This window comes from Aedes albopictus, chromosome 3 (assembly GCF_035046485.1).
Source record: "Aedes albopictus strain Foshan chromosome 3, AalbF5, whole genome shotgun sequence".
Lineage (NCBI taxonomy): Eukaryota > Metazoa > Arthropoda > Insecta > Diptera > Culicidae > Aedes > Aedes albopictus.
The window spans coordinates 25,297,684-25,321,181 of NC_085138.1; the positions used below are offsets into that span (position 1 = coordinate 25,297,684).

The 23,498-nt window shown below is 36.0% G+C and overlaps 1 protein-coding gene across 5 annotated transcripts in view; it reads left to right on the forward strand.

The window, feature by feature from the left end:
• LOC109418403 (tyrosine-protein phosphatase corkscrew) overlaps window positions 1-23,498 on the forward strand; it is a 318,951-nt gene that overhangs the window by 194,773 nt on the left and 100,680 nt on the right. Inside the window, exon 1 of one of the 5 annotated variants that reach the window (XM_062855668.1) lies at window positions 5,438-6,733. The exons of 3 other annotated variants lie outside the window; for them this stretch is intronic. In XM_062855668.1, coding sequence (XP_062711652.1) covers window positions 6,273-6,733 — 461 coding nt within the window. In that variant the 5' untranslated portion in view covers window positions 5,438-6,272. Of the gene's footprint in view, window positions 1-5,437; window positions 6,734-23,498 lie in introns of those variants that run through there. One more of the 5 variants, XM_062855669.1, reaches the window with a different exon arrangement.

The following is a 23,498-nucleotide window of genomic DNA, read 5'->3' on the forward strand; positions in this document are numbered from 1 at the left end:
CGCCACACAAACTATGCATAATTTGGAAGTTAAATGCATTTAATTTACTCGGTGGAATGGGGTGCAAAAAAGGTTTTTTTAACACAGCGGAGTTTAAAAGACATTATGTAATTTTTCTGACAAAATAAAATGATGGAAACGTTTTGTATGGTTTAATTTGATCTTAAGCTGTACGTGAAATCATAAAATTGAGCAATAATTTTTCTGTATTTACATGAATTATCCCGGCTAGGCGACATATTTTTCTGATAAAACTCTGTGTTCCTGATGATTCCTCCAATAGGGCTAACCCTCCTGAGGTAGTCATAACTGAGCTCATGATAGAACTAGCGGTTTTATCACAGCATTTTTTTGGTTTATGTTACGGCCACGAAATCCTTTGTTGGTTTTATGCGTATTTGTTTACAAAAAAAATCTCTCCGACAACAACCGCAAATGCAAGTTTAATTGAAATTGTATATAATAAGTGATAAAACCAATTCATGACCACTTGCAAGTCTTTAATTGAAGATGTTTATAGCAGAAGTTATATGATAGTTTTATGGAACGCCAAAGGTTCAAAGTAAAAAACTATCACATAAAACTAATTTAAAACAACTAGCTTTTTGACATGCTCGTATAAAACCAGGATAAAACATAAATAAACCTTCAAGGCATGCTGATTGTTACTTGGAACATTCTCAACAACTCTCATACAGGAAGAAAATCACAAGAACTAAACCATATTGTTTTTTTTTTTAATTCGGAACGAATATAATCCATTCGATATTCTTGCTATAGTTTTTTTTTCTAAAAACAAATCTTAATTTCGATGGATATTCTTGATTTTTTTGTTGATGAAGCCTTTTATTTTTGTTTCACATTTTTTTCGTGAAGTGAGATTTTGTGGGTGCCCAGGCCCATGGCTTCCCTAGCCCACCCCTAAATCCGGCTCTGGGAGCGGCTGACGAGATGTCGCCGTTCTATAGTTTTGATCAATTGTATTCAAAAACGCTGCACAGTAGGCTTGGCCGCTTCAATACTTGTAATGCATCTCCGATGCACTGCAAACATTGATAATGACAAGAAAAATTATAGAAGTAGTCGATTCTATCATTTTCCAGGATTCTTCCAAGAGATGGCTGTATATGTGTAGACTAGACTAGACTAGACTAACAGCAATTTCTTAAGTCAGCGATACAAAATTCAAACAAAAGAATGATTGGAAACGTGTAAACAAATTGATGGAATATCACATTATCACTTCTTTATCAGCCGTTTAAATTTAGCGAGAATTAATGTTTTCAGAAGATTCAAGATTTTCAGGGACTGTTTAACTTATGGGTAGTGTTGGCGAACTACCCCACGCTATGTCCAAAGGGAAGTATTATGAAAATCGAATGTACCTCAATTGTTATTACCTAGGATCGTAGCTTTGGACCTCTAGTTTCAGAATCTGTGCGGTTTAAAATATTTCATCTTGGGGTTTTTTTTTCTAATATTTTTGATTTTTTTTCCTATTTCCCCATACAAATATCGAAAAAAGTTATTTTATGATCAATTTAGTCCCATATAAAAATGTCTGGAAAAAAAAAACCAAGATGGATTATTTTAAACCACACATTTTCTGAATCTAGAGGTCCAAAAATATGATTCTAGCGAGTAAATTTTGAGGTACACTCACTTTTCATAATACTTCCCTTTGGACATAGCGTGTACCCTACACAAAAGTATTTTAGTGGGAAAGGCGCCAGGTTTTTTTTTTTCAACACTTTCATTTTTCAATTCAGAAACAGTGTAAGCTGTAAAATTCTTCTCAGTAAAGTTTATTCAAATTTTTGTATTCTTGTGGCAGAAACAACACATCTACAGGGGATAGACAAAATGTTCGGGAGAGGCAAAATTTTCACTTTTCAAAAAATGTCCAATTAGCTGTAACTTTTCGAAAAGTGCATGTTGCGATAACATTTCGCATCCGTATTTTGTCGTATACAAATCGCTAAGTGGGAACAAAGTTTCTTTCAAAATATAATATAAGAATAAGAAGCGAAGAAAGAAAGACTGATAGTGAACGGTGTAAAGTAATCCGCTCGAAGACTTATAACTAGAAGTCGTGAACAAATTAGAATATTAAATTTCCTCTTATTATAGAATAATCAATTAGTTAGTGAGTTACCATATAGTTTGCCAAAAGTGTACTAATTAAGTGCCTTACATCACTTCAGATTGCAGCTAACACAAGAAAGATCCGGCAAAGCCGATGCCAGCTGACGTTTGCTGAATCGGATGACAGGGCGTCTATATTGGTTGCACTCAAGGTTGCGACCATTCATTTGCAAAGATTTACATTCATTTGCTATTATCTCAGTTCAGAAGCATGCTATCGAAAAACAATGTATGAATGAATTTAACCTTGTAATTTTATCTGAAAGTTTGCCGAATAACATTGGGGTCGCACACGCATACCAAAGTCGTGAATGTAATTTATATTCACCGCGTGGAGAGTTGCCTTCACAGCTCCCCGACTAGAAAATTATATGAAGTTTGTATCATATTGTGTTACGATGTTATAATATTTTTCTCTAACTTATTATGTTATAAACTAGGTGCAGGATGATGTTAAAATAACTAAAATTGTATCAAAAAGTACACTGGTCTAATCAAGATTATATCTTATTTCGTTGTAATCATATCAAAATTATAACAAAATGAGATATGAATTTCAACCTCTGGTTTACTGGTTTCTATCATAGTTTGATATAGTTTTGTTACATTATTTCCCAAATGTCGAAGATTCAAAACTAAATTATAATACAATGAGTTATGAAACAACATTTATAACATAATGTGATATAATTGAGTTATAGTATTTTGAAAACACCAAGGATGTTGAACATGATTATATCACAATGAGTTATAAGATTATGTTATATTTTTGTTACATTTTTCTAGTCGGGTCGCTCATGACTTTCCTATACGTTTGCGACCCCAATGTTATTTGGCAAACTTTCAGATAAAATTGCAAGGTTAAATTCATCCATACATTGTTTTTTGATAGCATGCTTCTGAACTGAGATAATAGCAAATGAATGTAAATCTTTGAAAATGAATGGTCGCAACCTTGGTTGCACTGAAATATTGTAATTTAAGCTCTATGAATTTATTTAGAAGTGAATTAATAAATCCCTCTGTTCTAGCTTTAGCTAATCCACCAAGCCACGAAATTTGATTTGCTGAAAGAATTTCAGCATCCGACCAGTCGCCCTTCTCTTCGGCAACAGTGCATAAAATATTCTCAAATTTTTACTGTAAGTTGATCAACTAGTTGTGTATCAGTGGACAAAATTTGGAAAAAGATTGGACTATTCTGTACGAAGTTATAAAGATTCTAGAAAAAGGTATAATTATCCGATAGCCAACTTTGAGCTGTTATATCTCCGAATTCAATGAAACGAATGCAATGAAATTTTGACCCTTTATGACTAATATAATGAGCTCTGACATTTGACTCAACTTGAAACTATTTACAAGCGAGAAAGTTATAGCGATTTCATTAGTTTTAGGATTTTTTAGTAAATTGGTCTATGGTCAAAATTTTATTGCTTTCGGTTCATTGAATCCGGAGATATAACAGCTCAAAGTTGGCTATCAGATGATTGTACCCTTTTCTAGAATCCTTATAACTTCGTGCAGAATAGTGTGATCTTTTCCAAATTTTGTCCACTGATACACAACTAGTTGATCAACTAACAGTAAAAATTTGAGAATATTTGATGCACTTTTCGAAAAGTTACAGCTGTTTGATTTTTTTTTTAGAAGTGAAAATTTTGCTCGTTCCGATCATTTTGTCTATCCCCTGTAGTTTGAGCATTTTTGTATTTTTTCTTTCCCGGACAATCAAAACTTTTATATTTTTGGCTGATATTTAGGACTGTTCTGTATATTTCAAAATGTTTTTGTTTTGTCTTTTAGATCATATTTGCATTTTTAATTACCGTCAAGGCGCCGTGGGGCTCCATTCACCGTGTGCCTTCGAATATTGTTTTCATTATTTCCATATTATGATTGAATGATATGACAATTTCCCTTCAATTTACCTAGACAACACTAATGTATTGTTACCATGTCAAAACGCTCATTAGAAACATTTAAAAGTATCATTTTGACACTAAAGTGAGATTACATGAAGCGAGTTTCTGCTCGTTCACTGCATTCATAGTGAAAAAACGAAAACTAAGCTAAGGTGATTTAAGCGATGAACTAAATGTAGTAACGTTTTTATTTCACCAAGAAGTAATTAAATTCACATATCAGGTATGTATTTTGCATTACCGAAGTAAGTTTACCAAGAAAGTACGATTACTCGAACTTTTTAATTGAAACAAAAAGGCACGGTAAATGGGTACCCTAAAAATCAATGGTCTCCATTCACCGTGCCCCATATTGTCCCATATATCTAGAAAAAAAATCGAAAATTTCAACATTCGTTTTTCTAATAAAATCTTGCAAGTTATTACTTGAAATGAATTTAAACGAAGAAAATTCCCTTGCCTGGGTTGTTTTGATCATTTTTAAACAAAGTAGAATAAAATTTCTCATTACCACGGAATTAGGCGACCCTACTACCTTTTACTAATTGTACCATATCACCAAATTTTGTGAAACATTTTCTACTTCTGTGGATATTGCTTTAATTTTAACCCATAATGAAGGCAATTAAAAGCGGCACCAACAATGTTTATAAGACTGGTGTCAAATGACAGCCCTTATTTGCCCCGAATCCTCTTAGATCCACGGTGAATGGTGCCTTGACGGTATTAAAACATTGATGTTTTGGTCACCTTTCAGATGTCATTGTTTTTTTTTTGTATTGAGTCGCTACAATTAACATATTTTAAAATTTTTCCTTAACCATTTTATTATAGTAAAAGAGTGTTATTGAGTTGAATACACTTCAAAATCATTTTCCTTAAAGTTACACGGGAATAAAATTTCCCATGAAAATAAGAGAAATATTTCAATAATAATCATAAAATCTCAAAATTTTTTCGTCGGTATCCCAAATAGGCCTCTAGGAAAAATATAAAAGTGTAGGGATGTTCAAAAATAAAAACTAGAAAAATAAAAAAAAACAAAATTTACATACTTACAATAAAAAAAAGAATCACCTTCCAAACCATGCTTAAACCGATTTTTGATAACGAAAAATGATATTTAGATCAAACACTAAAATTCGGGTATTAGAGGGTTAATTAATATTTTAGAAAATGTTGCAACTTAGGGTAAAGTTTTAAAACTATCATGTTGGAAACATTATTTGTAAATCTTGTTTGGCCATCTTTTCAACCGGTTTTCCCTCTGTGCACCGCCGCCGGTGTGCAATACGCCGTGCGAATACTAATTGCTTGGGCGGGCGATCGTCCGCGCGAAAAAGAACACTGGCTGAGTCCTCACACAGCTCGAGATTGTCGAGCGTCGTCGTTTGTTCCCGCGCGGCGGCCTGTATCTTTCGGGCCCCTGTCTGTCTCCTCTGTCTATATTAAAACGACAGCCGATCGATGTAAATCAGTTTAGTTTGTCGCAAATTCAGCTACCAAAAGCATCGTTGGGCGTGTGCGCGCGAGCGAGGGTTTGGTAGTACTTGGATTGATTGGAATTTCGAAAGCGCTGAGTTGAGGGAGATTCACAAGCTACTGTCGCTGCCTCAAGCTTTGTCATCGAAGGGACTCGGAGTTTCGTGAGGAAGTAACACGTGCGTGTACGACAGCTTTTTGGGAGAGTGAATTTTGACCTTCAAGTTTGGAGCTGATTCTCAAATTGGACGGTGAATTCTTGAATTTTTTTTTTGGAAGTGTGTGCGACCGAAAACGCCTCTCAAGATGTCGGGTGGTTTCTTCTTCGAGCACGTAGTTGAGTATTTTCTGCCGAAAAACGGCGCCGAAAAGAAGAAGAAGAAGATCAAGAGCGTCGACCATCCCGCGACAGAGGTGCCAATGAAAAAGTAAACTGTTGATCCGGCGGCGCAGAACGTTGAGCAGACGTGAGAGAGAGTAAACAAGATTTTACTCTGCGATCATCGAAAACAACAACCATCATCGACCGGTCGGCGTAGCGCGAAAGGTGGGAAGCTGTAGTGGCGAACTATCCGGCAGCTCGCTAGCCAGTGCTAACTTTACTAACGTCGGTAACGAACGTTTTTTTTATCGCTTTCGTTTTAAAAAGTGTTTGCGGCTAATTCGCGTTTCAAACTACATTATAGACATAACCGGGAGTGTTCGGAAGCTCCGGATATCATGATGTTTAAGAAATTCGTGATCAAAATGACCAACACCATCGGAACGGTGGACTACCTGAGGAAGAAGTCCTCGGCCACCGCCGATCTGGTCCGGAAGCACCGGAAAAAAGACAAATACTCCAAAGGAGACCAAGAGGTCCTCGAGCTGGACATGGAAGCGGACTACATGCCGCGGTCCCGCTATCCTAGTGCCTGCTCGACGGACAGTGCCATTACCAGTGGAAGCAGTCACAGTGGAAGTGCCAGCAGTTTGAGTGATTCGGAATCATCGGACACATCGACGGGGACCGCCGCCACAGTCGGAGCCGGAGCCACCAAAGAATCCGGTGGGATTCGACTCAATCGGAACAGCGAGAATGTGTTGGTGTTCGATCCGGCCCTGTTGATGACCTTGCCGGCGGCGCAGATCATCATCTCGACGGCCATTGCGGAGTTGCGGAGTGCTCCGGAATTGCAACCGTTAGTATAAATGGCTACTCCTACTTAGTGTGATCTATTGATGGAATTGATTTTGGGGAACTTTCCAAACGACTCTGGATGTGTGGGATGTGATTGTTGTGCGGACGTGCGTTTTGTACACTGAGAGAAATGTGCGCTATGATTTAACAGGGAATTTCACGTATTTTTTTTTTCCAACACTAATGAATGATATTGTGTAGATCTAAATGATAGATTCAGCTGGGTAAATCTGGGATTTTCTTTACTTAGTCATTAAAATGTGAAATCGTATGCTTTGTGATAAGTAACGAGAGGAGATATTCGTACTTGTAATTTATTTATCTATCTTTGTATGTTGGACCAACCTTATGCCATTAAAAACCCGTAAGATCTCATGATGTTCTGTAGTATTATATACAAATTTCTGTTTAAGCATCGTGTTGCATAAATTGCATTCATTGCACAACCGTCATCAAATTTTCGCTAACTTAAACCATACGTTAGAATCCATCTTTTCAATGTTCGAATCATCTGTTTGAGAAACCACATCAGTTCATTTGTCATTGGCTCGAGAAATCAAAGAATAAACTGCTCAATTCAAAAGTAAGCCGACATCTTTTATTTTCTTCGAAACAAGAACGCAATTGGTGACAAAATTTATTCAATGGTTTGGAAAAATGTGTTTTTGTCCTACAATGAGAATGAACTTATGTGGTTCCCCAAATTTTATTTTTGGTTTTCCTAACAGACCTTTTCATTTTTCGAATGAGTGTAATCAGTTTTGTAACTTTTAATTCCGCCCTAATTGCTTATCCTTTGACAGATACGCGTATTTCGACTACCACTTGTAATCTTCCTCAGTGGCAGTTATCCACATTTATCTACATAAACAACTCATGTTCATAGCCATCGCTGGAAAAAAACCCTAATCAATCCACCTAGCGGTGATAGCGCCTTTCTCGTGCCTTCGAAAACACATTTCAACAAAACTCAAGTGACGTGTAGATGAATATCGCACTTTCATACGTTAAACAAAAATCCATTACATGGCACTAGAAATCATATCGTTTATGTAGCTTTGATGTTTGCGCCTATAAGTCATAAGGACATATATGAGCGAATCCATGGGCTTCACAATAGCTGCCTTGCAAATACCGAAAGCACGGATCTCGTCATCTAAACAACAAACAGAGCTGAAAAAGCAATGAACAGCCTTGCTCACTCGTGATAAACATTGAGTAGCATTTTCGTTTTCGGGCGTTCTGTGAATGACGAGATCGGTGCTCTCAAAAATGCGAGTCAAAAATGCACCTGGACGCTCTCCCATTTCACCATAACAAAAAGCCGCTATCTTGAACTTTGAGCCGCAATTTTGGATTTAAGTCCGCCATCTTGACTATTCTGGTCTTTATTTTTAGACTCCACATTTCTTCCCCATACCAGATATAACCATATTGCATGGTTTTAGAGCCCAGAACTCCATTGAATAGCCACCATCTGGTCACCATTTTTTGGAGTCCACAATTCGTTCCTATATCAAATAAACCCATATGACACGGACTTATAAAACGCCATTAAACAGCCACCATCTGGAATTTGGAGCCGTCATCTTGGTGTTTGGGCCACCATTTTGCATATTGCGGTCGCCATTTTTGCTCCAGGCATTTTCCCTATACCAAATATACCCATATTACATGCAGTTAGGGTCTAAAACTGCCGCTATTTTAGATTTTTGATCGCCCTCTTGGAAATTGTGGTCGCCATTTTTGGACTACGGATATCTTATACCAAATATACCCATTTTTCATAGTTTTAGGGTCTAAAACTCCATTAAACAGCCTCCACCTTGATTTGAAGCCGCCATTTTGAATTTTAGACCGCTATCTTGGATATTCCGGTTGCCATTTTTGGACTCCGGACATTTTCCCCATACAAAATATACTCTGCTTGCATGGCTTTAGGGCCTAAAACTCCGTTATACAGCCACCATCTTGAATTTAGAGCCGCCATTTTGTATATTAGACCGCTATCTTGGATATTCAGGTTGCCATTTTTGGACTCCGGCCACCTTCCCCATACAAATTGTAACCATATTGCATGGTTTTAGGGTCTGAAACTCCTTTAAACAGCCTTCATGTTGAATTTGAAGCCGCCATCTTGAATTTTAGAACCACCATCTTGGATACTCACCCAAGTAACAATCTTAATTCTATTTGGTTTTATTTTTTTTATGATAGTTTTATCGGAACATTGCATATTCTAGTTGATCTTATCGGAGTCTCAGCTGAGTACAACTATTCTTCGTCAATATGTGGTTTTAAAAACACCTCCAAGAATACTTGAAGTTCAGTTTATAAAACCATAACACAACAAGAACTGTTGAACTTATTTTCAGTTTTATAAGGTTCTTGTAGTTATCTTCAATCATCCGTTCTTGATCAAGAGTAACTGTTCTCGCATAAGAACAGTTTGGTGCATGAAAAATACAAGAAAAAACTCAAGCATCAGATTTTGATTCTCATCGTTCCATTATTGCTGCCAATCAGGAACACCTACCCGGAAACCCAACCGCAACGCGGTGCAGTGCCAAGTTCCTCAGGTTGCAGCATCCGAAATGAGGTGGGTATGGTTATCTAGGACATCGTTTCCCGTGCAATCGGGGTTCCAATCATCGATCTTCAAAATCAACAACTACTTACCTGTTGGAAGTGCTGACCGGAGGAATGAGGCACTGCACCGCATCAAGGCCGGTTATCGAAAAAGGTCTGCCTGGTTGGCAACGGTACCGGGCTGATAAATAAATTCATCGGGCGAGATTCACAAAATCCACCGCGGCGTGATAATTTATTGTTTGTTTACAATTTGACGTACATGTTTTATGACGTTCTTGGCGGAGTTTGCATAAAAAACGTTATAAACCTGAGTACTCTTGAGTAATACTTCTTACCCTTGCATAAGATGAAATAAATTTAAGGCGTTCTGGATGGAGGCCAACCAGGCTGCATTGAGAACGTTATAAATCCTCGTATTCTTGAGTTATGCTTTTAGCTCTGGCATGAGCTGAAAGAAATTTAAGACGATCTTATGGTGATGTTGATTAAAACCATCGATGATGGACCGACCACCGGCCTAGATTTCAATGGAAGCCATGTTGAGAAAACTCATGAACAATGTTCTCCTGACCAGGAATAATATTTTTAAATATTTTATTAGTGCGTTATAATGGAAGCGCGTTGCAATTTTTGGAAGTATCTTGCAACATTTATACGATGAATTTCGCTTGGCATTTGGCATCCTTGTTACACCACGGAAATATTTCCAATTTGTGTAATAAATTAATCCCGATTACAATAATGTGTCATTTTCATTGTGTTTTTAATTTCAATTAAATTCACCAAACTTTTCTGTCGACATAAAAGCTGCATCAGCAACAACACTGACAAATTTATTATCCTTTTATCGTGCACTTGAAGATTTCTACAAGGAGAAAGCAATTCGCCTTGAGGACAACTTGGGAAGTACAACAAGTTTTAAGAGAAATTTATAAACAACTCTCCAAGAGCATCTTAGGATGGGCCTCTTTGGTCTTATGGCGGGTTTATGGTTGAGTTGATGTCGTGTTGCAGAGCAATTTGGTTTATGCATGGTTTTAAAGAACAGGTGTTGAAGAATACTTCAAAAGCATTATAAAATTAATTTTGTTACTTGGGCAGATCGCCATTTATGGTCTCCAGACATCTTCCCCATACAAAATATACCCATATTGCATGGTTTTAGGGCCTAAAACTCCATTAAACAGTCGCCATTGAATTTGGAGCCGCCATCTTGAATTTTAGACCACCATCTTGGATACTCAGATCGCCATTTATGGACTCCAGACATCTTCCCCATACAAAATATACCCATGTTACATGGTTTTAGTGCCTAAAACTCCATTAAACAGCCGCCATCTTGAATTGGAGGCGCCATCTTGGATTTTAGACCGCCATCTTGGATATTATGGTTGCCATTATTGGACTCCAAAAATCTTCCCCATACAAAATATACCCATATTGCATGGTTTAGGGCTTAAAACTCCATTATACAGCTGCCATTTTGGATTTTAGACCGCCATCTTGAATTTTGGACCGACATCGTAGAATTTTCGGTCTCCTGTGATAATATCCGCACAAAATTTGTCAACCATGCTGAAGGTTACAAAAATCGCCGCAGTTTGATGTGTCGCATGATGTGGCTTGGTCGGAGACTTGGTTCAGTTTTATATGTGGCCAGTTCTACCGGTGCTGGTCCGGATCACTTAATGGGCCATAACTCCGGAACGCCTGGACCGATCCGGACCATTTTTAATAGCAAACAATGCGGTAAAATTCCGGTTCGATTCGAGCTATAATCCGAAAAATCGGCCAATGGGAAATGCCTTAAAAGTGAGTGACCTTTTCGTACACAGACATACATACACACATACAGACATCATCTCCATTCGTCAAACTGAGTTGATTGGTATATGTTACTTGACCCTCCGAGCCTTCTATCGAAAATTCGTTTTTTGAGTGATCATATAGCCTTTCAGTACACTTTGGTGTACGAGAAAGGCAAAAAAAACGGGTTGAAAAGGTTGTTTCTATTCCTTCCAACTTTCCTAGCACAGTGTCAATCTAGTCTGGAATATAACGCCTACGAGTTATACAGTCAAGTGAACTGTGCCGCATTATCTTCACAGTAATAAACACACTAATCCAGGGATTCTCAAATTTTTTCAGCATGCGACCCACTTTTGGTTGTTATCGAATTAGTTGACCCACCAGTACATATTTTCATAGCATACGTCATTGTAGAAAATTTGGGTTGACATCGCGTTCAAAGGTTTTGATAAACCTACGTTACGTTGCATTGATTCTCAAAAATTTTAGTTTCTTTTTAATTTGTGTTCTTTTCATTTTTTTTTTAATAAGTCAAAATAAAATAAAGGTGCCCAAGTGACCAGTTTCAGTATATTCCTTGTTTTAAGAATTTAAAATATGTTTGCAAGTTTTTAATACAAATTTAACCAGTCTGATTCAATTCAACATTGCGGGATACCGCAGATCTTAGGAATTTTATCACACATTTTTAAATACAACACACATAGAAATTATACAGCGTCGTTGAAAATGTAATGGCAACTAAATGCTCCAGGGAACTTTTGAAATGTCCTTCAAATGAAAAAAAAATCAAGTATTTATGATTTATAGAACAAAAAAATTTAATCCTTCAAACGGATCGGGTTGAAAGTACTTTTCTATATATACGGCGTTCATTGCAACAACTGATTTTTCCAACCACTTTTCAACTGTTTTGATTACTGTAATAGGTTCGGATTATCAAAATTCAGCAGAATTACAGAAGTTAAACTTTACCGTAAAAAAAAATTAAAAAAAAACTTCGGTGGAGATTATCAAACGTTCGTTAATTACTTTGTTAAAATTTGTAGAATTTTTGGTATTTTAACATTTTTCAGTATAATATTCCACCAGGTTAACTGCTGAACTTGGTGTGTAAATCTAAAGGAAAATGCTAACTGCAAACAAGAACTTGAACCCTTTTTTTAAGAACACAAGAAAATCTAAAATATTACCAGAATCTGCTGGAACGAAACTCATAGTTTCAGAACGCAAAAAGTTGTATCGATATTCGATTGATTCCAGACTCAGATCAATAATACCAAAAATTTGAATATAATTAAGGAGAAACATAATTTCAAGAAAAGCTCTGGCGATTCTCCAAAAGAGTATGTATGCGTTGTAAATTTGAAAATGGAATCATTTGACATAATTTAATTAATATATTTGTTATGAAACCAACCACCAAAACCCACCAAAAATTAGCCCGCGACCCACTAGTAGGAAAATTCAAAACGACTGGTTTTGCATTGCCCTCGTTTTGAATTTCCCTAGACTGAGAAAGCCAGTTAGAACACTAACATATGTTTTGTGAGGTGTCCGGCCATTTGGCCGAACGCCGTTTGGCCGAATACCGTTTGGCCGAATGGATCGTTTGTCCGAATGCCGTTTGGCCGAATAATGATCAAAAGAATTCAGAGGAAGTTTTTGACAGTCTCACTACCATTATGATCATCACAAATATTTCTTTCTTTTAATCATAGGCTATTCTTTCTAGTTTTGACATTTTAGAATTAATTGGCGTTGAAACAGTCAAAATTTTATCAAATATTTTTCCTTCTTTGAAACATAGGCTGTTTTTTTGAGTCATATTGATGCAACGAACAGTGGCATGGGCACTCAAGTTCATCATTCATTTTTCGGCCAAACGGCATTCGGCCAAATGACCCTTTTGGCCAAATGGCGTTCGGCCAAATGACCCGGAACCGTTTTGTGAACCTTCAGGTAAAAAGAAATGAGATTGAATAGCTTCAAAATACTTATGTTACTATCTCGAAGGGTTTCTCAAATGTGTTTTCATAATAAACTTCAGAGATCCTGAAGTATTTAATTCCAAAAAATCTGCAGCAAGTTTCTGCATCGGTTTTGGACAATTTCCATCAAATTTATTGTTCGACCCTTTACAAGCCTGTTAAATTAAAATTTCATCTTTTTTTTCTCAAGCACAACATTTTTCAAAAAAAAAAAATACCAAAGTAAAATATCAGAAATACTGTGCAAAAGATCTTCAGTAATTAAAATAATTAAAAATAATTAGAGCATTTTTTATAAAAAAGTCCCTTGTACCCTCCTTGAAAAAAAAATTGTTTTTTTCTTAAATAAAGTCAGCAGTTCTTTTAATTCGCATGGAATTACCTTATTTTTAAATTTTGATCAGATACACTTAAATAATTGCATTTTAAATTCATCCGACGGAAATCCTACGCTCTTCAGAGCTTTCTCTAAAAAAATCTACTGAAGTTTGCATAGACATTCTGCATGTAAAATAAATTCAGAATTTCTGCTTCAAAGTATTTTTAAAAAGAACATGCAAAATATTTCAGCAGTGTTCTATATGGAATAACGTTGCTAGTTTTCTCGAGGAAATATGCCGGAAAACATTTTACAAACGTCGCCAAAATTATCCCAATATTTTTACCAGAATAAATTTCAGAAATGTGTCAGAAGATTCCATCAGCAAATCCTCAAGTGTTATTTCCACCGAAATATTTCCAGCAAAAACTGTGAGAAATAACAAAATAAAAGTCTCAATATTTACTCCGCAGAAAACTAGGATAAATATATGGCAAATTATTTAGGATTTCGGCAAGTATTATCAAAAATATTTCCAGAAACTCCATCAACGTACCGGCTTCCATTACCAGATCGGCATAGAAATAAAACTTCGCGCTATGTTGTAGTTTCCAAAAGCTGTTTTTTTAAAGTACTTGATTTTTGAACTTCAATTAGAAAATTTTTAATATTCTAGGTACTTTTCGGCTATTTGCAAGTCACTATATGATCATTATTTTCATACAGTTATTCCTTAAAATAACTATATTAGATGGCCAACAGTTATCGCTACCAACCATGCAACTATCTTACACATAGATACGCCCGATTAGTATTACTTCTTCTTCTTCTTGGCGTAACGTCCTCACTGGGACAAAACCTGCTTCTCAGCTTAGTGTTCTATGAGCACTTCCACAGTTATTAACTGAGAGCTTCCTCTGCCAATGACCATTTTGCATGCGTATATCGTGTGGCAGGCACGAAGATACTCTATGCCCAAGGAAGTCAAGAAAATTTCCTTTACGAAAAGATCCTGGACCGACCGGGAATCGAACCCGTCACCCTCAGCATGGTCATGCTGAATACCCGTGCGTTTACCGCCTCGGCTATATGGGCCCTAGCCCATTAGTATTAATATTGGCTAAAAGACATCGATCTTCTGGAAACGTTGTAAATCCTTTTCGACACACATTTTTAGAGGGTGAAAATATACAGGGGATGGCCAGAATGTTTGGGATAGGCAACTTTTTTTCTCCCACAAAAAAAATTCAACATGCTGTAACTTTTCATAGAGTGCATGAAAAAAATCTCAAATTTTGACTGTTTGTCAACCTATTATATGTGCATCATTGGTACAAATTTGGGCTCGATTGATTAATTTTTCGCGAAGTTGGAACCGTTTGGGTAAAACACTATTATTTAGACAACTAATTTTTGAACTGTCATATCTCGGAAACCAGTGAACCGAATTGAATGAATTTTATAACGTTTATCTACAATATATTGATACTTGATACGACGTTATAAACGTTATATTTTCTCACGGCAAATTAAGTTATACCGGATTGAAATTTTTACCCATATAGAGGAAAATAAGTCAGATTTACAATACCACACAAAAATTACTAAATGTGTTCTTCCTTCAATCTAAATAGGCTCTAATATATCTGATTAGAGATAACTTGAGAACAGAAGTGGAAAATCTTTGGATATCAGCAATAACATTTATTGACATTTATGTAAAAAAATACATTTTTTCGAGAAAAATCCAAAAAGTGTCAATCTATGATAACTCTTTTCAACGTTTAAAAAGTACCTATGTTTTAATAGTTTGTGAATCATTTACATATTGTTAGTGTACGTTCAAAATTTCATTCAATTCGGTTCACTGGTTTCCAAGATATGACACCTCAAAAATGAGTTGTTTGAAAAATGGTGTTTTACCCAAACAATTCTAACTTTGCGAAATATTAATCAATCGGGCCCAAATTTGTACAAATGATGCACACATAATAGGTTGGCAAACAGTCAAAATTTGAGATTTTTTGATGCGCTCTATGAAAAGTTATAGCTTGTTGAACTTTTTCATGAGAGAAAAAAAAGTTGCCTATCCCAAACATTTTGGCCATCCCCTGTAGAGAACTATGTTGGAAGAATTTTGAATGAAATCTTGAACAGATCGTGGAAAATTGCTAATGGATATCAGGAATATTTTCAGGATTCTTTTGGATTGGATTTATCGTGTTACAGTCATCCGGAAGTACTGACGAATTTTCAATTGCATTTTCTAAAAGAAAATGCTGAAAAAATGTAAGCGGAATATCCGGAAGTATTTCTAGTAAATTCTCAACAACATTTTAGTAACCTTTCACAAGAGCTTGACGGAATTCTGGCAAGCATCTTAGAAGAATTTCTGAAGCAAATTGATAATGTTTTTCAAAATTGCTGGAGGAAATCTGTAAAGAATGTCCGCCAAATACAATTTTAGAACTTTTAGAATATACTTGAATGTGTACTTTTTGAATCGATAGCATTCTTTCATGAGAACTTGTTCATTAACTAACGATATTATTGAAAAAAGAAACGTGTGGCAGATAATATGGATTATATCATGCGGAATTTGCTTGGAAAACTTTTTTGAATTTTTCGAAAGAATTTTCGTTAATAAATACGAGTCATTCCAGGGTTTATTCTGATGGAGTTCAAAAGTGATTTTTCATCAAACAAGCCAGTATGTTATAGTAAAATATTTATAGGAATTATTGTCATTTCCATCGCCAATTAGTATTGTAGTGGTTTTGACAACCTTCATAAAACCTTATAACTTTCATTTTGGTTTTAAAATGGTTCTAAGAATCTCTTCTGGTCTATTTGACTAAAAAAATGTTACTGGGGTGGATTTGTGTATGACTTAACTGAACCCTTGGGAGTATTTGAATGTTCTACCATGTAGTGTTTTATGGAGAAAATGTCAATACAATTCCCAGCCGTTATTTTTGAAAAATTCTGAAAACAATCTGGTTCTGTTGCTTTAGCAATTTCTGTATTTTTATTCTATAATGTTTTGAGTTTCCTGTGATAACTCGTACTTAATCCATCTAATCTATGTAGTTCCCGTAATTCAAATAGCATAATTTACGCATGTTCGTTAGAACCTATATTCAAATTTAAAAATGGCTAAATATGATGCTGGTACGTCCTGGAAAGCTAAGGAAATTTCATTTCGTCTTATGAGTATAGAGACCCTGGTGATAGTTAACGAGTATATTACGTTTTGGTATGGTGGAAAGTGCAAATCAAGCTCTAATTTTCAGAGAATTTGAAGAGAATGTTTTTTTGAAAACTCTTGGAGCACTTCTGGTAGGAATTCTGGATTACTTTTCTCTGGCTTTTCTGGGAAATTCTTGAAAGAACTATTAGAGATTTATTTGAAAATTGCCTGATATTTTGATTTTTTCCTGTAAGAGTTGGTTTAAAAATCATTAAAACCTTAGAAAATTTGTCCCTTATTGAATGTCTGGAATAATGTTATTGCATTACCAAAAAAAATAATATCTGAATTTCCAGAAAATTCCCAACCAAATGTTTGAGAAATCCATCATTTGTCCAGGGATTCACCAAACCACATTAAAAATCTTCAGGATGTATTGCATGACGAATTTGTCCAGACTGTTAATATATGAAAAATTTTACCACACAAAAATCCAATAACTTCTCTAGGAATTCAACAGAAAATTCACTCAAATTTCTGCCTGAAATAATTTTGGTAATATCCTGAAAAAATATGTGGGCATTCTTAAGCATTTCCTGTAACTATAAATGATTGCCTATGTATGATGTTGCCACCATATATTCCAAAAATGTTATAACTCGTTAATAAAAAAAGTGCATCGATTTGTTTGAAATTTTACCTATAGAAAACTTGTAGATTGAATGGTTTTTGTTCAAAATTTCAGTTATTTCCTTTGCCAAATTCAAAAGTTTCGCGCTGAGAAGCTAAGCTAGGAGCTGTACAAAATTCAATTACGCGTTCTACTGTTTCGTTGCTACAAAAAAAAGTACTGCACCGATTTTCATGAAATTTTGCAGTTCAAATGAACACATCCTTAGATGTTATCAGGTCAAATTTGAGCAATTTTAATGAATCTATTGCAAAGTTACAGTCGTATTTCTTTGTCCCGATTATTTCGGATGCCGGCTTTACAAAATATTTTGACGAATGTCTTAACTTTCTAAGGAATATTTCAAATAAGATTGCATCGAAAATTCTATTTATTAGATACGAGTGTTTTCCCCTGATATTCCAGCAGAAACTTCTTTATTGAAGTAATTTTAAGAATAGCACTAAATAAATAATCAATTATTCCAAATATTGCTACCTTGAAGTATTTTTAGGCAAAGTACGTTTAATTGGCAAATTGAGAGATAAATTTGTGAAAAAAATACCACTTGTTTTGGTGGGATTCGAACCCACGACTCCGTTATCGCTAGTCCGGCGCTTTAACCAACTAAGCTACAGAACAAGTTACAACTCTGCAGAATAGAAAGTCAAACTGGATTCGAAGCACCACCCTAAACCGGGTCCGTCTTTCACAACTTTATCTCTCTTTCGGCTCTTAGATGCCAATCTCCCGCACTCTCGCGGCCTACGAACGACAAGTGTGCGCGTATTGTTTTTAGAATGTTGATATTGAAGCTCGACTGACACATACTTCGTCACCAACCATATGATCGGTGCAAACTCAGTATGCGTTGAGCGCTCAACGCGGACGGACGCACGGCCGTCCAACTGCGCTAGAGAGAACGCAACTCATGTATGACAATGATTTTATTGCCCTTTTCCGGCTATACCAGTCGGCTAGTATGTCTGAAATAGACGTAAAAACTTGAAGTATTTTTAGGCAAAGTACGTTTAATTGGCAAATTGAGAGATAAATTTGTGAAAAAATTACCACTTGTTTTGGTGGGATTCGAACCCACGACTCCGTTATCGCTAGTCCGGCGCTTTAACCAACTAAGCTACAGAACAAGTTACAACTCTGCAGAATAAAGTTGTGAAAGACGGACCCGGTTTAGGGTGGTGCTTCGAATCCAGTTTGACTTTCTATTCTGCAGAGTTGTAACTTGTTCTGTAGCTTAGTTGGTTAAAGCGCCGGACTAGCGATAACGGAGTCGTGGGTTCGAATCCCACCAAAACAAGTGGTAATTTTTTCACAAATTTATCTCTCAATTTGCCAATTAAACGTACTTTGCCTAAAAATACTTCAAGTTTTTACGTCTATTTCAGACATACTAGCCGACTGGTATAGCCGGAAAAGGGCAATAAAATCATTGTCATATTGCTACCTCTAAAGAAAATAATTACAACAGTTTTTTTTTTTAATTTTATCAAAAATTCTACCAATAAACCTTAAGTTTTTTTCTTAACCTTCGTTGAAAATATCGTCGAGTATTTTATTTTTCAAAAACTCCGCAAACGTGCAGGATTTCAAAAACTTCAGAGTGTTCATAGGTTCCATTTAGATCTATTATTGATCTTCAGTATAGTGTCTTTTTTTGCTTCTTTGCAATAACTGTTGGAACATTAATACTTTTTTATTCCGTTTTTAATATTGTTTTTCTTTTTATTGATTTTTTTTTCCGGAAGTGGGATTTGATCTCAGATCCTCGACGTGATAGTCATGCGTTCTACCATCACACTAGCACCGCTTCACTATGTTTTATACATCTTATGCTCATATTTTCTACGCAATGTCTATTAAAACAAATAGGAGAACTCACGTATTTTCGGCAGTTTTGTTCTCTTCGTCATGGAGGTTTTTTTCAAAACCTGTTGTTGTCAGAATTGGCCTCAAATTCTTCTCAACCAAGCAGAGTTATATGCCCAATTTTCAGGCAATTTGGCCCACAAAAAACACTATACCCTGGGCTTGGATTATATCTTCCAGGAAGCTTTAATTTCAGGCATGTGGTCGATGGCCTTTGCAGTAATGATTAGAATAGCTGAATGTATAATCAATGGCAAACAATTCTGTAACAATCAGATCTCCAAGTCATCTGATATAGTTATACTGATCATGACGCTGCATAGTATATCGAACATTTGTCGAAGTCATTTATGTGCCGGGAAAATATAATTCCAAGTTGGAGAGAATATTACAAACTGAGGGAGGGTAATAGGCCCAGTCAGACCCCTGAATGGGCAATGTGGGTTAGTTTATGGGAATGCCATTGAAGGTTTGTAATATTCTCCGAGGCTTTTGAAATCCAACAGGGCGCGTCCCCGGGTTGCGGATAGGGGGAAAAGGGAGATTTTTCACATTTGTACTGTAATCAGCCAATGTGGTATTATCTCCTATGGTGTTGTAGTGCGAATGAATGATCTCATTCTATGGGAATTCGAACCTTGTAATGTTTTGTTTATCAACTTCAATTTTCTAAGCTTGATAAGGTTTTGAAGACAAACATGAGATGAGAGAATTGCCTAACAGGAAAGTCACATCAGCAAAGCTTTTACATATGCAAATGCTATCCATGGGGTCATGTCTAGCATTTAATATGTATGGCAATGACTGATTCTTACCTAGCAGGGGTACTACAAGACCACGCGGACAATTCGGTTAAAGGCTTAATTGGGGATAATATATTTTCCAGAACTGAAGGGACATTTTTTCCGGGGTGACTGGCGAGTCGGAGAGGGTAGAAGTTTCCGTTTGTTATAATTGACAAAATAAACAATCGGGCGCTTTTTCTTTCTATGACTTGCTTGGTATTTTGTGGATTATTGTTTTTTGGTTTTGGAAGGTATGCGATTCACTATTGAGCCTTAAAATTATTTTGCATCTGAATAGCATTGATATCGTCAAGTCTGCATCAACACCCTAATCCCACACCAAAATACCCTTTTCCTATCCCATGGCGTTTTTGTGGTCAGCAAAGACTATTCAGCCATTACCCACCCTTATCATCGGCTTTGGACTGACTTGCGCTCTCATTGCCCCACCAAATGCTGCAAAATGAAAATGAAAATGAAAATGAAAATTTGGCCCACAAAAAACACTATGAGAACATACCGGCCGATAATACCCTCTGTCACACTATGTACTTTCGTGTATATATATATTTTTTTATTTTCTTTATGATATATATTTTTTTTTAATGTTCATTATTGGGTGCCAGATACTCCCGAATCAATTTAAAGTCACTATTCAAACCCAAGTAACATTTTGAAGCCCAATAAGTCATAAAAAGCTTCCAAGAGCAGTGATGAAACCAAAACTGTTTTATGTTAGTTTCATGATAGTTCTAATGGCCTCTGGGATACCTAAAATGTTACTTAAATAAAGTGTAAGTAACTATTTGATCACTAGTTTCGTACACTTGGTCCCTAAAACAATTATTTGTACTATCAGTTTTTGCTATACGCCGTGAATTATGCGATTCTCAATAGCGATTTCCAACAAGAGCTTTCATGGCTTTCCAGTGCTGACCTTAAAAAAGTTTCTTATTTTGTTTTTTTTTTTAATAGTTTTCCATGAATATGTTATTACGAATACGATTGATTATGTACATTCTATGACAGCTACAGCATTAAATTAACGAAAACTCCGTCAGTGCGTAATGCAACTCAGTAAATTAAAAAAAATACATTTAATTTTGATATTTTGATAATATTTAGAGACACATGGATTTTTCTTCAATGATGTCTGGCTTGCGGGAATACACAACTTTTCCAAAACGAACCGTTATTTTGGAAAATTTCTAATATATTAGTACAATGTTTTTAAAAATTGAAGTTCTGCGAAATTTTACCCATTTTTGCTAAGAGATCTTCTTCTTCTTCTTTTTGGCGTAACGTCCTCCTGGGACAAAGCCTGCTTCTCAGCTTAGTGTTCTATGAGCACTTCCACAGTTATTAACTGAGAGCTTCCTCTGCCAATGACCATTTTGCATGTGTATATCGTGTGGCAGGCACGAAGATACTCTATGCCCAAGGAAGTCAAGGAAATTTCCTTTACGAAAAGATCCTGGACCGACCGGGAATCGAACCCGTCACCCTCAGCATGGTCATGCTGAATACCCGTGCGTTTACCGCCTCGGCTATATGGGCCCTGCTAAGAGATGTTTGTCTCAATTTAAAATTTTCTGTCTGGGCCGAAGTTATGCAGTCACAAGAAAATGAGTCCAGATCTATTCGTTTCGGATAATGTTGATAGAAATTATATAGGGGTTGCCGTTTTCCTATACAAATATTCAATGCTGAGGTCAGGAATGCACTATTATTATATAAATTACTAGCTAACATGATCGAAAAATTCAAGAAAAAATACTTTCAAACAAGCAGCTGAAGACCATTGAATCGCCACTGGTTTGTTAGTTTTTTTCTGGTCTGGAAAAAAACTTAAATAACATGAAACATTTATTGTTAAATACATGAAATACCAGCTTATTTGTAGAAAATGCGATTTGGTGAGCTCGTTTTATGTTACGGTATTTTTCATAAATATCATAAATCATAAATATCTTTTCATAAATCATTTATGATTAGTTTAATTTGAAACTCTTGGCAATATCCGTGCTTTTTTTGTACTATTTGTTTTCTTACTACAAACCTAAATTTGGCACCAACATTTCAAAAGGAAGTAATTACTTTTGACAAACAAAACGAAAACAGGACATTTTTCTGTCCAGTCCCGACTAGAAAATTATATCAAGATTATATCATATTGTGTTATGATGTTATGATAATTTTCAATAACTTATTATGTTATAAACTAGATGCAGTATGATGTTAACCCTAAAAGGGATACCTTCATGGCCTCAGTTTCGTCACCTCGCTGAGTGTGTTCCATCAAAGACGAGCTCTGAAAGGCGCCTGGGGTCCAATGGACCCCAGGTATCCCTTTTAGGGTTAAAATAACTAAAATTGTAACAAAAACTACACTGGTCTTATCAAGATAATAACCTGTTTTGTTACAATCAGGTCAAAATTATAACAGAATCTGATATGCATATTAGCTTCAGGGTTTCTAATTTCTATCAAAATGTGATACAATTTTGTAATATTTTTTGTCCAAATGTCGAAAAATCAAAACTAAATTATATTACAATGAGTTGTCAAACAACATATAACATAATGTGATATATTTGTGTTATAATATTTCAAAAACATCAAGGATGTTGAACATGTTGTTCACAATGAGTTACAAATGTCATGGTTTGTTATAATTATGTTATATTTTTGTTCGGACTTTCTAGTCGGGGTAGTATCTGTGAATTACATGAGAGATATAAAATACGACCCACAACTTTGAAAGAAGCCTATATATCGAACTGCAGTTATGCTCTTTTGAAATGTTGATGTCAAATCTCGAAAATATTGTTTTTGTATATTTTGAGCGTTGAGCGAAAGTTAAATGATGATTTGTCTATGAAAAGTTTATCATTCAAAGTGAATTCTCAAGATTTTTTTTAGAATCACATACTCATGTTTAATTTCGGAAGGCTCCCTAGAAGAACCAACGCGCAGATTATTCCGAGTGTACCAAACCGCGGGAAAATAACTTGATGCGCAATAAAGGTACAAACAACGAATGCCGTCCGTTCGTCGCTGTACGCTGCGCAGGCGGGTGGCGTTGATGAGTTCAACCGAGGGCCCCCTCTAAAGTCAAGTCGTTCTTTTAGTTCTGAAAGCGTGGAAACGGCAACAACAACGGCTGCCGACGGGTGCGCGGGGGTCGTCGTTGAAAAGGGCTTCACATTTTTCTTGTTGTTCGTTGAATCGAATGATTTAGTTAAATCGAACCACCTACGATTGTTCTAAGGTAATTTATCATTTAGTATTTGCCAAAGGGAACAAATAGATGATGGGCGGCAGCATCATTTATGGAACGCCTGTCGGCCGCCGATGAACTAGCTGTTTGTGTGACAGATGATTATAACCAGCGGACACCTGAACGGGTTTGATCGTTTGTTTGGTTGTTTGATCCGTTCGATGGGTGGCGCAGTAGTTCCCAAGTTGAATGAGGGTGATGGAAATCGAAATGGTGAGTTCATTCCATGTTGTTATTTTTACA